We start from the raw sequence: 16,724 nt of genomic DNA, 5'->3' as shown, positions 1-16,724 counted from the left end.
CTGCTCTCTGCCACCCCATGCAACTTCCTGCTGGAGTGGCACACATCTCAAGAAGCCTCGTGCGGCATCAGCATGCACATGGTTTGGTCAACACCATGCTGACCACGCAAATGGCGCATGCATGGATGTCATGTGTGTGCTGGTGCTGCAGGGGGTACTTGGGGTGTGTGTTGCCCCAGCTAGGGATGTGCACAAACCTGTTTGGAGGCCCTTTTATGGGCAGGTTCAAACACTGGGAGGTTGGGAGGCGGGGTGTGTGTTGGACTTTAAGGGTGGGGGAGGGTGCACTTTCCCCTCCCTCCACTTTCCCCCCACTGGTGCTCCATTATGCAAGGCTCCTTTGGGGTGGCAACATACCTCCCTGCCGCCCTGTAGGAGCCTTAACGTCCAACACCCCCTGCCTTCGAACCACCCCCGCCCGGTTCGGTGCACATCCCCAGCAGGAAGCTGTACGAGGTGCTGCAGGGGGTACTTGGGGTGTGTGTTGCTCCAGCTAGGGATATGCTAGGGATGTCCTTTCCTGCTCTCCTCTTTCTTAAAGCTCCCACTCCCAAAAGGTGCTTGAACTGTGGTTCTTGTACACCCCTAACATAGATGATCTCCAGCATCAGGGACAAGAGGCTGTTTTCCAGGTTCCCCAAATGAGCTGCCCAGCTGGATCAGAATTGCCACCAGGCCAGGTTTTTCCTCTTGCCCATTCTAAATTCCAATGACATCCCGCTGGCATCGGAAAGGGAGGAACATTCAGCAGCAATAAGTTACTCACTTGTCATAGGCCTCTGAATATGTGAAACAGGGCTGCAGATTTTTTGTCCTGACCTGATCAGTAATATCCAACCTCTCTTTAAAATATTGGCATGAACCCTGAACGCCATTGCTGTCATCCAAAACCATGTGCACAGGATAAATATCATCCAAAGGAACAGGATCTCGCTTGGTCTCCAGAATGCCTGTTTCAAGATCAATTTCTTCATACCTGAAACAAAAGTAAGAGCGTGAGCTCTACTGAGCCAGGCTCTGCCTGGGATTTGCAGCTTTTAAAATGCACACTGCTCCTGTAGTCAAGTGAGATGCAGATGCACAGAGGGCTCCAAAGTATGTTTGCTCAGACTTGCCTCCTGGTGTGTGTGTGTGAACAGTGAATCACACTCAGGCTGAACCCAAGCCAAAATACAAAAGTGGTTCAGAGAGGTTTTTTACTGAGCTAGACGGATCAAGGGTCTGACTCAGTATATGGCAGCCTATGTTCCTATCTCACCCTATAACAAATACCTTCAGACTTTCATTTATATGTAGATTTTAATTGTTTGTAACTGTTTCAGTTGTTTTTAGATTTTAGTTTTATGTAAGTAGCCTAGAGACGTTTTATTAGGCGGTTTATAAAGGCAATAAGCCAATAAATAAACCCATCGATCACGTCCCTCACCGGTCATAGAGGCGCAGCGGGGGCCGGGGCTCCTCCGGGAGCAGGTAGAAGCGGAGTTCGGCATGGCCGGCGAGGGCGGCCCAGAGGAGCTGCCGGACGGCGGGCTCCAGAGGCAGCGGGAAGGGCGGGATGCGGCTGGCCAGTCGCTCCCAAAGGGCTCCGGGCGCGACACCATCCAGGCCCTCTAGAGCCACCTCGTCCAAGGCAGCCCACAGCGCCTCCATGGGAACCGCTGAGCCACGGCGCAGGCGCGCTCCGAGGGAGGAAAGAGACGGCGGTGCGCCGGAAGTGACGATGAAGGCTGCGCCAGCTTCCCTGCCCGTAGGGTAACCACGGCAACGGCTCAACAGGGAGAGGCGGTGACCGCCTGCAGCGATGTTGACGACGGAGTAGGCAGGCGAGCGAGCCCCGGAAAGGGCCCGGAAAGCGCTCTCCGCCTGCCTCGTTGCATCGGATAGAGCTGTCCGGAAAACGGCGGCGGCGGCCCTGGGGAGGGGAAGACGGTGCTCGGCGGGAGCCTCCGCGTCCCCTGGGAGACGCCTTAGCTAGGTGCTGAGACGATGCTGGGTTCGGCTGGCCTGCTGGCAAGCCAAGGCGCTAGCGAGTCGGGAAAAAGGCCGCAGGGCAAGCCCAGGCCCCGGTGGGAGCCCCGCAGAAAGAGAGTCAGGGTTTGGGCGGCCCCTGGGTCGGCGCGGCCGACGAAGAGCCTGTGGGTGGGAACGCGGAGGCAGCAGCTTCTCCGCCAGGACTTGCAGAGGCTGGGCGGCCGGGAGCCTCTCCTGTTCCCGCGCTGGGTGGCGCGGCGGTTTCCTAACTGGAGCATAAGAAGCTGCCCTATACTGAGTCAGGCCATTGGTCTTTCGAGCTCAATATTGTCTACACTGACTGGCAGCAGCTTCTCCAAGTTTGCAGGCAGGAATCTCTCTCAGCCTCTATCTTGGAGATGCTGCCAGGGAGGGAACTTGGAACCTAGATGCTCTTCCCAGAGTGGACCCATCCCCTGAAGGGAAGATCTTCTAGTGCTCACACATCAAGTCTCCCATTCATATGCAACCAGGGTGGATCCTGCTTAGCTAAGGGGACAAGTCAGGCTTGCTACCAGAGTCTACAGCTGAGATGCTTGTTGCTGCAGCACATTCAGGTTGAAGAGGAGCCTGGCAGCCCAGTTGGACACCTGTCTCAGCCCATTCACTTCCATTCATCTGAGCTGCTTGGCAGCTTTTGAATCATCTTGCTCTGGTTCCTTAAATGGGCACCTCCCGCAAGGTGTCCTTAGATCACAGCTGCCTAACAGCTTAGCTTCAGCAACATTTTTCCAGTTTGCAAAGTAGCTGATATTTTATCAGGAGCTCTGCTTTGATCTAATGCCTTGAGTTCAGCAAAACATGTTGCAGTCCAAGAGCTAAGATTCCTTGCTGAAGGCTGCAATCCTAACCACTTTCTAGGGAGTAAGCTCTGTTGAATTCAGTGGGAGGTACTTCTGAATAATTATGGTTAGGATTCTGCTTTAGCACTTTTCCAGCACAGCTCAGCTTGCCTGCAAAGCTTATTTCTTCTTTTTGTTTCAGACTTGATTTAAGGACATGGTGACAGACTTTGATGAGAAACATGATGAACATATAGTATTACTTCAACAGAGAAACAGGTAGGCAGAGAGATGACTGGCAGGTCAGATGTTGTGGGCCGTTGGTTCTGGTTTTGAAGTCTGTTGGAGCTTCAAACACCAGATCAGTCTCTGATAGGAAGGGATCTGCCTTAGATCTTGAGGGCTCATTGAGTTTTCTTGCGTCTCTTTAGGCAAGGATCCTCTACCTAAGCATTCCTATTTTTCCTTTCATGAAGGCAAGGCAGTGAACTTGATATTGGAGTATAAGAGCCATGGAAGGTGGTATGAAGCTGCTTTAGAAGGAAAAGCAGCTTGCATGTGTAAACCTCAGTAAAATAACAGGGTACGAATCCATGATCAGATAGAAAAGTAAGTAGATCAGTGTACTCAGCTGCTCATGTTAGCCTTTCCTGGCACTGACACTTTACTCAGTGTGGAACCCATCTGCAGTCCCATTCTAAACAAGAATCTTGTCATCCTCCCATTTCCATGCAAGTTATTAGTTTCATTGCTGAGTATGGCATTTCTTATTTGTAAAAAATGAGATCTCCAGGGAAACCCCTAGAAGAAATGGGTATGCTTTCTGTTCTAGGATATTGAGACAACTCAGAAGAAAAGACCCTATGCATATCAGGTTGGAGCAGCTGGAACAAGGATTTATTTTGTATGTTAATGGAGCCAACTCAGAGAAAAATAACTATCGCAAGAAAGCTGGCGCTCTCAGCATTTTCAGAAGTGGCACGCGCACAGCAAGAACAAATTGTGAGTTCAGGTCTTTCTTCCTCATAACTGTAACTAAAGGCTCTTGGGTAACTGATGGGTCAGTTGGGTACCCCATACCTGCTGCCATGGGAATTTTCACAAAGCATTCTGGGCAAAATGGACCTGACCTGATCCAGTCAAGCACTTGCTGATCCAGCAGTTTTCTTCAGCAGAAGTGCATTCTCAGGGGCACCTAACACAACAGAGCATGTTTCCAGGGAGGGGAGAGGAAGGCCAGAAGTGATTCCTGCCAGCGGAGTCCCCTCTTGCAAACTGGGGGTCAGAAAGTAGCAGGGGAGGACATGGCAAGCTGCTTCTCCAAGGCTCTCCTGAGCTAGACCTCACAGCCGGGCATGGCAGTGTTGAAGAGGGAAATGAGGAGAGGAACTCCCCTGTGTGCATACATACCACCATTTTGCAAACACACAGCACTACTGTTGATGCACAGCATGCTTTTTTTGCATAGTGTATGGCCAGGGACTCAGACACCATATGGCCCAAAGGTTTGCCTCTCTAGCCTTGCTTGCTTGGCTTGGGTGTCTCTTCTTCACTCCCTTCCCCTAGCTAGTCCAAAGTATGGCATTGCCTGAACCATTTGGCATCCTGTTTAGCATTTGGCACCTTGTTCCCCATCTGATCTGTGCTTAACAGGAGATGAGCTGTAAGCAGCTGGTGTGTGTGGGGGTGGTCTACTTTAGGGCAGGGGGTGGGGATGCGCTTGTCTTTGGGCTCTTCTAGTCACTGATCACCCCCATTTTCTTTCAGATGCTCGTACAAGAGCCCTGTTAACAGGAGAAGACTCACAAGGCAGAAGCACACAGAGTGCGCCCAGTAAAATCCAGCGCAGAGAATGGTTCCAGGTAGGGAAAGCCAGAAGGGGCTGCATATCTGTTGCCCCAACTTCAATTTCCTCTTTCTCTCCTACCCCCATATTTGGGGCAGCAGAGCTAGACAAGGCCTCTCTCATCCTTGCACCCTGGAGAGCTGAGTTTAAGACCAGCTGCCAAGCAGAGTGGACAGCATCATGCTCAGCACAAAGCAGCTCAGTGCCTTTTGGAGTCTGACTCCTAGCCTGACAAGGAACAGGAGTGCCTTTTCTGACTTTCCCCACAGCACTGAGGGCAAATGATTTGTCTGAGTGGATGGGCTGTTCTATCGTCTGTCCCAGGAGGGATGGCCATTTGTGGCCATTTCCAGGGCTAATTGCTCAGTTCCCTTTGTTTGCTTTCTGAGTGCAACAGCCACTTTCTGATTCCTTCTTATGGCTACCACTTTTGCTGCTGTGTTTGCCTAAAAGAAACACAAATATACATTTCCTTGGGAAGGTGCCATGAGTGATGTTTTTCACCTACATAGTAATGGTGAGTGAGAATGATTAATGGTTGAATAAAATGAAGCTGAGGAACAGAGCAGCTAATGATGAATTTGTGTTCAGGCGCTGGTTTTATCAGCATACAGGGTGTCCTTGCCTTCATCTTTGATGATGGTGTGGTGCTCAGCAATGACTGGACAGTGATGCCAGGTCTGGGGAATATGTTGAGACCCTGGGTATCTTTGGGAATGGACTGGAGCGTGTCTGCCAGGAATGTAGTGGTATTGCTGACTTCTGGTGCATGCTGGTCAGTGGGACAACGAGATGATCTGCCATTAGGCTGGTGATGTGTTGATTTTGAAATACAGGCTGACATACTGGCCGGCTGCTGCAGGCATCTAAAACCAAGCTGGTGTGGTTGCATAAGGGTGCTTTTGGGTTAATATAGAAAATGGTGCAATTGGACTTTCACAGTGCTATGGCCATGGTTTCCAATGAGCATAGCATTGCACAAGCATGATTGCACAGTTGCCTGTATTGGCGACACAAGAGTGCTCTTATGCAACAGCACTGGCTTTGTATTAGATGCCCACAGCAGTGCAGACCTGCCTGTGCTACACTGCGTGGCATGTCGGCCATTGACTGTATCCCACCTTTTCCCCAAGGTATAGCTTGCCTGGGAGGGAGCCCATTTGGACTTCACAACAGCCCCCTTAAGTCAGTTATGCTGTGATCCCGCTGCTTGGTCCAAGGTTACTTAGTCTGCCAGCTAGATGTTGTTCATATGCCACACTGGCTTTGTAGTGCACGTAAAGCATTGTGTAGCAGTGGTATACTGGAGGGGCAGGGTAGAAATATTTTAAAAAAATAAACACAAACTATATCACATGTAAAACATTGCTAGGCTGTTGGGTTGCCTTTGGGGGTTCAGCCAGTTAACACAGGCATAATAAGACCCTGAGAGACAGAAACTGGCACTTAACAAAGGCAGGCAAGAGAGAAGATAAAAGCCATGGAAATGGGTGCCTCTAGGCATGGATCAAGTGATCCCAGAACGAAGAGGGAAGCACAGACCAGACGTCGAGATCACCCAGAGAAATGCTGGTCAGGTGGCCTTGGATTTGCCCACATAATGGCTGTAAGCTAGTTTGTTGGTTCGAAATACTATTCATTCCCCAAGATAGACTCGCTAACACGCTTGATGGACTTTCCCTCCCTTTTTCTAGAAAGCTGTGCAGATCAAAACAGAAAGCGGATCAAGGCTCTGCATTGCTCCTCCTTCTGAGTACTCTGATGACTTTGAATCCGATGAAAGTCTAAACTTGGAGCCTAGTGACTGTGAGCAGAATGACACTTCGCAGGTGTGTTTCTCTTCTGGCTTGTTTGTCAAAGCAGGAGGCCAGTGCAGAGGGCAGCAGGAAACTCTTTCCACCATCCAGAAAGGAGCGTAGGAGATGGTTCCTTGTTTCTCCTCCAGCCCAGAAGCTGAGACTTCATTTGCCAAGGCCTTCCAGCAGTTCTTCAGAACTGGCTTAAAGTAGTGATTTTACTGCTTCTGCTGGTTTTATTGCTCTGTGGTGCTTTTTGCTGGTTTGGCTGATTTACTGTTGAGTTTTATTGTATTTTATGTTGGTTTGTGAATCACCATGTAGATTTTGTAAATTGAAGGGCAACGGGTCTGTGTATTTTAAATAAATGACGGCTCATGTACTTTTGTACTGGCAGTCCTATAAGACATTTGGCGTAAGCTTATCTCCTCATATATTAGCATATATCCAGGCTGTACTTAATCTTTTTATCTTAATTTCCTCTTGACAGATCAGAATGACTTTAGATCCTGTAATGTGGCCAAGTTCTGCCTCAAAGCAAGCAAAATTCATTTAGAGTTTAATAAGAACTAAACACTTTAGCGCCTGTATGTATGTTGTGTCCATTTGTTGGATATGCTGATGCCATACATAGTATAGAATACAATATGGAATGAGATTTAACACCATTCTGTATTAGGCACACAATTTTGCTGTCTTGCTCTCTTTATACTAGGTATCATTCTGATACCAGTGTTGATTAATTTTTACATATAGTTTTATGTTCATAGTCTTAACTTTTAGCTTCTTCTACTCACTATACTAATTTTTAGGTAATTTTATAGAGATCCCTATTACTTTGTAGGAGTAGATTGTCTTAACTATTTTTGTTTTGTTTTGCTGTTATGCTAGTCAAAGACCGAAATAAAAACTATGCCTATGCCTACATTTCTAGGCAGTGTACAAAATTTAAAAACAATATAAAAGTTACTTATTAGAATCTAAAACCACAATAAAAACAATAGTATAAAAGCTATGAGAACAAATTATTAAAATAAATCTGTATGTATATATTTTAAATAAACAAATCCCTTTGCATTATTTATCTCCTCTCAGAGCAAAGGGCAGCTGTGAAACTGACTATACTTCTCCCCTCCTCTGCAGTGAGACCAGAGAAACTCATTCACTGTCCTGGTGAAATGGACAGTGTTATGTCTGTTCTTAGTAGTTTTGCCACAGACTCCAAGCTTGCATAAGATATCGCACAGCATTGCCTCTGCGTGTAGCACATGCAAACAGTTTGCATATCCAGCCATATATTCCCTGACAGAAACTGAATCCAATACAACTGGACATAAGAGGGTCTGGCATTTTTATCCACACCAGTAGAATCACAGTATCCATGCTAGAAAAGGCACCTGGTGATTCCAGCAGCACTTCTGCTTTTCATCTGTGGCTGTTTTTCTACTTAAAAGAGGCATCCCTAAGTGGACTTGCAGTGAAGACTGTCTCTTTGTTTCCAGAGCCTCCAGTCTCCTGAAAGTGCCATCCCCAGTGACGACACTTTATCGGATGCAGAGGCGGAGCTAAGCGTATGTGATGATGCTGAAAAAGAAAGAATGCTTCTCAGCATGGATGACGTAAAGGTGTGGTGCAGCTCTCCCTTTGAGAGTGGTAAACAACTGATGGACAACAGCATAGAAAACCAGCCTTTAATGCAAATCTGCTTAGTTAATGGTCATGATTCCAATTTAAGATATTATAAATGTAGACTTGTTTGTGTTAAATTCAGGTTTTGTTTTAAACAAAAAATATTTTTTAGATCAGTAGCACAGACTTTGAGCCCTTCAGAGTAGATCCCTCCTGTTTTTGTCCTGTCAGCTCTCAAGATGGGCACTTCATGGAGCTTGCTCCACATTCGGGCCTTCAAGGCTTGCCTACCTTATAATTTTTAAATTGCTTTTCCTCCCTGTCTCTGGGGCCATGGGCAAGAACATCATTGTGGGGGGGGGGATGTTACTTTGAACTAGAATTCCTCAAACTGCCATCTCAGAAAGCCAAGGCCAATGATGATGATGATTAATAATTAATAACAACTTTATTTGTTAGCCGCACCATAATAAAGTGTTCTCTGGGCGGCGTACAACACAGCATTAAAACATGAGATTAAAAACACGCAACAGATTAAATCATAACAGAACATAAAAGGTACAAAATGCAATACAAATCATCATACTTTATTTCGATCATTGACCAGAAACATTATCACACGCAACAGAACGTAATTTACATAAGATATAACAAAATTTAGCCACTGTATTGGAATATTTATAATTAAAATTTGACAATAAAATTTTTAAGAGAGACTCATCTGAATAACCAGGAAACATCACAAGATAAGGCAAAATAAGTGTTGATCGATCATCCTTGTAGAGGTCACAATGTAAAATAGCATGTTCAGTAGTCTCGATATCACCAGACCCACAAGGGCAAAGTCGGGATGCATAAGGAACCCCTCTAAACCTCCCTTGAAGCACCACTATAGGGAGCGCATTTAATTGAGCTAAACATAGCGCCCGCCTGAACTTGGGAAAGGAAATATTATTTAGGTATACAGCGGATTTTGTGTTAAAAAGCTGATCTCCAAGGTAAACACCTTTTGGGATTTTGGCAACTTCTAACTGTAAATCAGTGTCAGAAATACATTGTTTAATAGACTTCCTAGCACGATCATAGCCCAAACTAATAAGCATATCCAGCGAAAACATTTGCATACAAATCAGTTTAAAACATTTTTTAAAAATTGGTTAAAATCAGATCAAAATTAAAAGGCCTAGGTGAACAAAAAGGTCTTCAACTGGCATCTAAAATAACAAAGTGATGAAACCAAGCAAGCCTTACTAAGGCTATTCCATAAATGGGGTTCAATCACTGAGAAGGCCCTCTCCCTAGTAACCACCCACCTCACCTCGTTTGGAAGGGGCATGGACATACTTGTCAAAATACTGCCTCTTTTTGTTGCTCTACCTGAGAGGGTCATGTTGGATATAAAGCAATGCTGAATTATTTTTTCAAAGCCGGTGTGAGACTATTGACCTGCCTTTCTGGCATGTGTGCTTCCAGGAACTCCGGCGGAGCTTGGAGTTCAGTGTGAGTCAGAGAAGGATAGAGGAGGAAAGCTCTGATGGGGAGGACTCTGACACTGTCGAAGAGGATGTCCCTGCAGAGCACTCTGAGATGGAAGAGCCCCTGGAACCTGCCAGAGAGCGCACCGAGCCATTCCTTAGGGATGCGGTCGCCTCTCCACCAGTGGAAGGATGCTGCAGTCGGTCTGCTGGGTCTCTTGTCGTGCTGGAATTCAAGCCAAACTGCCCAAGTAAGTCTGACATTGCCCTAGCTCTCTAGCAGCACAGCACATTTCTTGAGAGAGGACCTCAGACTCTGAGGCTTCTTGCAAAAGCTTCTAGATTGGTTTCGGATAGAAAAGAGAGTGCTTGTTTTTATGTGGCTGGCAGATGAGCCTGCAGCTTTGTCTTGAGGTTCAGGTAGTTTTAGAAAAATTAAACACGATTAACATTTTTGCCTCTTGTTTATTGGGAATTTTATGGTGGCCGCATGCTGGGCTCTGCAGTTAGAGGGTGACCACCACTGAAGAGACTCTGAGAGTCCTCTGCTCACTCCAGTGAGGACTCTGATCAGGAGTCTAGGCCATCCAGATTATCTCGGGGGGGAAATGGAGGCACCCATCCTCAAGCCTTTCCAACCCCCTCCCCTTGGAAAAAAGATGGGGAAATCCTCAATTACAGAAGTCTCAACAGTGACACTGCTGTAACAAGGTCTGCAGGTAGAGGACGACTGCCTCTCCAGAAAAGCAGAGAGGCCTCTGTTCACGTCTATGATCAGGGATCACCCCAGCTGTTTCGGCTGCTCAGATGACCCAGAGGCACCCACCCTCTCTCCTCAAGGCTCTCCAGCCTCCAGAGGCCCATCCTTTTCTCCTAAGGGTTTCCCAGCCCCTAGGGCGCCACTCTAGCCTGATCATATTGCTCTCTCCCATCACAGGGAGGCTTCAGACAATTCCTCTTCAGGCATGGAGGAGGGTGAGCTATGCGAGGAGGAAGCTGGCCCGGCACATTTTCTTCCAGGGAGATTTTGCCGGGTTACTGCACAAGGCCCACAGGACCCTCAGTCTAGAAGGGCAAGGGGCCTTCTCCACCTACAGAACCAGAGGGTAGCCAGATGGTCTTTCCACTGAGGATACTATCCCATGCCCACAGCTTTTTACACAGATCATCCATTCAGAATGGTCTAACCCGGACACGGGCAGGGGCCCTTCAGGTACCATGAAATGCTTTTATCTGGCCCCTAATGTGATCATAGACATGCTGGGGGTTCTTTTGGTCGAGGTGCCCATGGCTGCCTCGGTTAATGGCCAGGTGCCGCCCTAGGTACCTTAAGTGGCATGTAAGTGCCCTACCTTAAGTGGTGCAGTGGGGAAATGCTTGACTAACAAGCAGAAGGTTGACAGTTTGAATCCCTGCTGGTACTCTATTGGGCAGCAGCGATATAGTAAGATGCTGGTAGTGAGGCCCCAGAGGAGAGGGAGGCCCTCACACTGTGCGGGAGGAGGCAATGGTAAACCCCTCCTGTATCCTACCAAAGAAAACCATAGGGCTCTGTGGGCGCCAGGAGTTGAAATCGACTTGACAGCACACTTTACCTTTTTACTGCCCTGGGAGGGGAACAAATTATGGGGGCGGGGGAATCCAGACCTTTGCAATGGTCTGGATTCCCCCAGGCAACTCCAAACTGAGACAAAGGTTGAACAAATTGGGCAAAAAGCTACTGCCTTCATTGCAGATGCTACACTGGATGCCATGTAGATTTCTGCCAGAGCCCTGGCATGCAATGTGGCTATTAGGAGACCCTTAAGCCTCAAGAGTTGTCGATCAGAAGTCTCATTCCAACTTGGCTTTTGGTAGCTGAACGTGTCCTCTCTTGCTTATTTGTTTTTCTGCAGGTGTGAAGAAGGAGCGGATTCTCTCTGCAAGAAGGAAAGGCAATGCTGAAACATTCATCCCTACCAAGCCTGTGATGGTGAAAAGCCCAGTAGGAAGGCCCATCTCTGCAGGGTCACTGCACCAGGAGGATCAGGAAAGAGCCTCCTCTAGTAAGGGGGAGGAAGGGTTTCTCTGTGGTAGCAGCTCCTAAGGGCTCAAGGGAAGGCAGAAGCTGAGCTAAGACCTGCTGGACTGATGAGAAGGGGAAGTGGATATGGTGGGCATCTTTCCGGTTTCCTCAGTGGGAACTGGCTGGGGATGCTGTTTGCTCAGGTCGAGATTGGGGTTGTCTTGTGTTACTCTCCGGGGCCAGCAACCTCTTGGGATCTCATTAGCAAGGCATGCCAAGATTCCTGCAGAGAGAAGGGGATGGTGGCTTGCCCGTACCTTCCCTGCTGGTGTGTCTCTGAAGCAATCACACGTCTTTCTCTTCTGACATGTCACGTCCATGCATTGCAAGGCTCAGATGTGTCACTCGCTGGAGAAGCAGCCTCCCACCACCCAGAGCTGCCATCTTGCTTGGACCTCCCTTCAGACTGTTCTTCCACAGTCTTAGTCAGCTCTTCCTAGCCTCTTGATGACTCCTGCTTCTCTTGCCTTTCTCTTCTCTCAACTTTCTCCCCATGTATCCACTATTGTCCAAGAAAAGGCAGCTGGACTCCACGTGCCTCTCCATCTTGAAAACTTCCTGAGTGGCTTCTTCGTTGTTTTTATTTCCATTCTCTGCCTGTCATTTCCCTCTAGCTGGCTTTGGCCCACTGAATCACTGCTGCCTCAAATGGCTGCACCTTCCTCTGTCTGCTTGATCTTCTACTGCTGTCTCTACCTGGATGCATCCTCAGGGTCTCGTTTGCCAGCTCTTTCCCCCCTGTGCAGAGATGACATGGGACTCTTGCCTTACTCTGCTGCTGTGTGGCCCTTGCTCCCTGATCGATCGGGGCCAGGTCCTCGCATGCTGCAGCCTTTTACTTAGTGGTGTGTGTGGCTAATGTCAGGTAGTCATTGCTTCTCAGGGGCTGGAGGCTTGCACCAGGGAAAAGGTTGCTCCTCCTGTTATGTGGGGAATGAATGTTCCTCTTTTGCATCACAAATAAGTCTCTGCCCCCCACCCCTAAGTTGTTTCAGCCTCAGTTTGCGGATGTCTGGATTAGACTGGCTTGCGCTTTGAGCCTTTATAAGGAGGTCACCAGATATTTTCTGCTTCTTTTGGATGTCAGGGCCAATCAGCCGATCAGAAAGGCCGCTCTCGGCAACTCGAAAGAACGTGTGTGAGAAGAAGGACCCTGAGCGCTCTGCTTCCATTGTCCTGAAAGCCATGCAAGCAGAAAACGAGACCCTCCAGAAGGAGATTCTCTGGAGACAGCTGGAGGCCTCTGCTGGCTCCCACAGCACTGAGCTGGAGCAAGCAGCCTCTGCAGAGGTCAGTAGCAGCAGCAGCAGACGTTTCTCTTCCCACCAAGCAGAGGCAACAAGTCACTGCTCCCCTGGTCTGCCCGTTGCAAGCTCTGCCTGTCAGACTGATGGCCAGTGTGAAGCTTGGAGCCCCTCCCTGTCCTGAGACCCACTCCCTGAGGAGGGGGTGCTAGTGGGAGAACGGAGCCTGAGTGCTTCGGCAAGAAGCAGGGCTGCTCAGCTTTGGCCCTCCTGCAGATGTCGGCCTAGAACTCCCATAATCTCTGGCTCTTGGCCACTGTGGCTGGGGATTATGGAAGTTGTAGTCCAGAAACAGCTGGAGGGCCCAAGTTGAGCAGACCTGAGCAAGAGGGACCCAGGCTCTGCTGGCTGAAGGGAACAAGCTGCTGCTCATTCTTGGGAAGGTGCAGTCAGGAAACCGAGATGAGCAGGTTCCAGCAATGGGTGGGGAGCACTTCCACAGTCAAAGGTTGATTTCATCGGATGCACTGGAATGGGAGTTAGAGAACACGGGGATATTTTGTGGGGACTGCTGGATAAATATCTGCCAGCGTTTCTGAGGCCGTCCTGTCTTGGACTGGCTGACCCACAGAGGGGACTGCTTCTCCAGCAGTGAGGAAGCAGCTGCCTGCTTCTTCCAGCAGCACACGTGCCAGTTCATCCATAAACCTGGGGAGCACTCTTCCCTGCTTAGGCAGGCCCACCTTTCATCACAGAAGGGGTCTGAGAGACCCAGATGGCTCTGCTGAAGCCTTGCTTTGCAAACATTGGTCTCGGAATGGGCGGAGAATGTGCCATAGCTTTTCTATTGAGGGTCTCTCTTCTCTAGCATTGGGGTTCTGCTCATTCTCGTAGCAGATTCTTCTCTCGGGCTGCCTCATGCCTTTTTGCGTTTCCTTGCTCACACCTTTGCTCATTTAAACTCTGGTCAGCATAAGGTGAAACTCTGCAGAAATGGCTTCTACAAGCCCAAGGATGACAGGCGCTCTTCCTGGAATGTTAATGGCTCTGCTTTCATCCTGTCTGTTGGATGGTGCTCAAGTCTCTTGGTGACTGGAGCCAGATAAGACACTGCTTTTCAAGTGGAGCCTTCATGGAGCATCAGCCATTGGGAAGGAAAGTGCCTAAGATGATGGGCAGGGAATAACTAGTGTTCAGAATAATGGGCCTTCACTGTCCATTTGGAAAGCGGGGTTTGTGCAACAGGAAAACAGCCCCATTTAGCTGCCAGATTCCTTGGTAAGCTGAATGTGAGGAAAGTGTTGCCTGAGCTCTTGAGTGCCCTGGGGTACTTTCTGGGCCTTTCCAGTTGTGACTGCAGTGAGATTCCCTGGGGTGTCCAGTGCACTTCAAATACATGAATGGGTTTTTTTGTTTTGTTTTTAAATCTACATTTCTGTCCTGCCCTTCTTCCAAGCAACTCAGGGAAGTGTATGAGATACTCACTGCACCTACACATACTTTATCTTCTCACAACCCTCTGAGATAGGCTAGGCTGAAAGAGAGTGAGTGAGTGAGGGGCCCAGAGTCACCAGATTTGAACCCGGGTCTCCCCAGGCCTTATCTGACACAGTAACCAGTACACCGCCTGACACAGGTTGCCATCCTGGATGCCTGTCTGATCAGAGCGTGGCCCAGGCTCCCAGTCCTTGCAAAGCCATGCGGGAGACCCTGGGGATCTGAGTGTGACAGGGCTCTTTTCTTTCCCCCTCTTGCACAGCTGCCATTGTTGTCGCTGTCAGCTTCTGCAACAGCTGAACCTTCCAGAAAGCAGCAGGAGGGAACAGGCCCAGCCGCTGCAGCCATTGAAAGGATTGGCCTTCTGGGAAACAGGTGGCTGTCCAGGTTTCCTTGCATCCATTCTTGCTTATATAAAGGGTGGCTCTGTGGGTGGTGCATCCCTCCCGATGGGTCTCCGTGCCACTTAGGGCACACACAGTCCCATGACACTTGTTCTGGTCTGCTGGAAACATTTAACCTGGGAATTCTACCCCTGTAGTGGCAGCTAGGAGGTGGGAGTCTGAAGGGCTGTTGCTAAGGCTTCCTCTAAAACCTGTGGGGAGAGGGATGTGCTTATGAGCTTGGAGGTCAGGTGAGTGCTTGGACCATGGGCTCCCTCCTGAAAGTCCAACAGGGTGTTGAGGGTGGGGGCTGGGCTATGTGGTCTGAGGACTGGTGATGGCTACTTGTGTAAAGCCCTGAGTCAGAATGCCAGTAGCTGGGCTGCGGGGAGGAGGGGGGAGCTTGGTGCTCTGCTTAGGGTCTCCTCCCTGCGGGTAAAAATGTCAGAGGCTCTCTTGAAACAGGCCTGGAATGACAGCTTAATTCAAGAGAACATTCCATGTTTATTTTTTGTGCGACAGCATGGGGCTTGCCACTCAGTTGAACCAGCAGAGCTGTAGCGCCAGTGGCTGGATGGCCCATGTCTTGGCCTCAAGGGTCAAGGCAGACAATTGTGTCCAGTTGCTGAGGATGCAGGAACCCCCATCGGCTCTGCCCCCTCCTTGGGCTCTTGCACTGTTCGTCCAGGGTTTCATACAGCTTGCATGAATTTGAAGGCTGTGTCTTCACTCTGTGGACTTCGTTTGCACCCTCTCTGGGTTGCCTGTGGTTTCCTCAGCATCCAACTCCTTCTTTCAGGCAACAGAAGAAGCTCTTGAAAGTGCTGCAAGCAATTGAGAGCCAGTCTGCCTGCCGGGGCCCTAGAACTTTGGAACAGCCAGAGGCTCCCATTCTGGTAGGAAATGTGGCTTTCAGGAACTATAGACATCCTGTGCTTGAGTTATGGGGGTAGAGATGTAGGGGGCCCCACCATGAAATCTATAAGCCCCACCTCTGATTTTCCCCACCCATGATAGCCAAACCATAGCCTCTTCCAGGCTTGCTGAAGGCTTCGGCCACCAGGCTAAGCAGCAGCAGGACCATCCATGTGTTGAGAGGCCTTGAGCCAGGAATGTTGGGGATGAGTTTTCTGGCCAGAGGAACTGCTCTCTTGGAAAGGAAACCCAGTTCAACCAATCTTTATTTCGGTCATAGACCAGCATAAAGTATAAGGGTGATTACACGTTAAAAGTGAGAATCGGTAAAAAGTGATCACATATAAAACGATACATATTAATACTAAAAGTAGTAGATAATACACCAAAAGCCTGAGAATAGTAAAAGTAATAAAAACGCATGAAAGGCATAAAAAAGGAGGTGGGGGGAGGCATAAAAATGGATGTAATAAAGTTAAGACATGAGAAGACAGAAATACATAAAAGCCTGATCAATAAAACTGGAAAATAGCCAGATTAAAGGTTATAAGGAACAGTAAAAAGGGAGACGCGTGAGCAATTACAGGGTCTGCCCAGAATCACCGAGGGTCAGATTAAGGCTGATAGGACTCACTGCCTGTCATCCGCCGACGAATGCTGATTGTAGCCTCACAGTACCTGGCAATGCTATATGTGATGGCAGGCCTAGAGTCAGAGAGTAGCAAGGAGCTGTAGAATTGGCTTGGACGACCTGGATACTTGCTTAGTGCAAATGTCTCTACAGAACAAGCAGCAGAGGAGAACGTGCTCTGTAGTTTTGATCTGCCCTAGGCCACAGGGGCATAGTTGCTCTGCAAATGGGGTCCTTTTATAACAGCCTTCTAGCACTACTGAAGGGAGGCCATGACAGAGAGCCAAAGTGAATGCCCTTCTGTGCTTTGGAACCTCCAGATGGGTGAGGTATCCTGCTGGAGAAGCAGAATTTCTCGGTTGCTGCTATCAGGGACATCTCATGGTGAATATCTAAGCAGAATATCTACGCCCGTCACTGAAATGAAATTTTGGGACCCTGCTGAGATCAG

General features: G+C 48.7%; 2 protein-coding genes across 16 annotated transcripts in view; one reads left to right on the top strand and one right to left on the bottom strand.

Annotated features, from left to right (window-relative positions):
* The window catches only part of GTF3C1 (general transcription factor IIIC subunit 1), a 28,241-nt gene extending 26,548 nt beyond the window's left edge, over positions 1-1,693 (bottom strand). For 3 of the 5 annotated variants that reach the window (XM_053276795.1, XM_053276797.1, XM_053276799.1), the window contains exons 1-2: positions 1,427-1,690; positions 767-976 (exon numbers count right to left, since the gene is read on the bottom strand). In XM_053276795.1, coding sequence (XP_053132770.1) covers positions 767-976; positions 1,427-1,650 — 434 coding nt within the window. In that variant the 5' untranslated portion in view covers positions 1,651-1,690. Of the gene's footprint in view, positions 1-766; positions 977-1,426 lie in introns of all 5 variants that reach the window. The other 2 variants (XM_053276800.1, XM_053276798.1) reach the window with 2 other exon arrangements.
* A 30-nt stretch (positions 1,694-1,723) lies between these two features.
* The window catches only part of KATNIP (katanin interacting protein), a 32,976-nt gene continuing 17,975 nt past the window's right edge, over positions 1,724-16,724 (top strand). For 2 of the 11 annotated variants that reach the window (XM_053276810.1, XM_053276801.1), the window contains exons 1-11: positions 1,726-1,975; positions 2,995-3,071; positions 3,625-3,794; positions 4,560-4,654; positions 6,333-6,467; positions 7,937-8,059; positions 9,537-9,789; positions 11,434-11,583; positions 12,691-12,893; positions 14,607-14,719; positions 15,527-15,623. In XM_053276810.1, the coding sequence (XP_053132785.1) occupies positions 3,010-3,071; positions 3,625-3,794; positions 4,560-4,654; positions 6,333-6,467; positions 7,937-8,059; positions 9,537-9,789; positions 11,434-11,583; positions 12,691-12,893; positions 14,607-14,719; positions 15,527-15,623 (1,401 nt within the window). In that variant the 5' untranslated portion in view covers positions 1,726-1,975; positions 2,995-3,009. Of the gene's footprint in view, positions 1,976-2,994; positions 3,072-3,223; positions 3,402-3,624; positions 3,795-4,559; positions 4,655-6,332; positions 6,468-7,936; positions 8,060-9,536; positions 9,790-10,618; positions 10,752-11,433; positions 11,584-12,690; positions 12,894-14,606; positions 14,720-15,526; positions 15,624-16,724 lie in introns of those variants that run through there. The other 9 variants (XM_053276805.1, XM_053276806.1, XM_053276804.1 and 6 more) reach the window with 9 other exon arrangements.

The sequence above is a fragment of the Hemicordylus capensis genome, chromosome 13 (genome assembly GCF_027244095.1).
Source record: "Hemicordylus capensis ecotype Gifberg chromosome 13, rHemCap1.1.pri, whole genome shotgun sequence".
NCBI classification, from domain to species: domain Eukaryota; kingdom Metazoa; phylum Chordata; class Lepidosauria; order Squamata; family Cordylidae; genus Hemicordylus; species Hemicordylus capensis.
The sequence above is the reverse complement of the archived record's forward strand: the minus strand, read 5'-3'. Positions and strand labels throughout refer to the sequence as shown.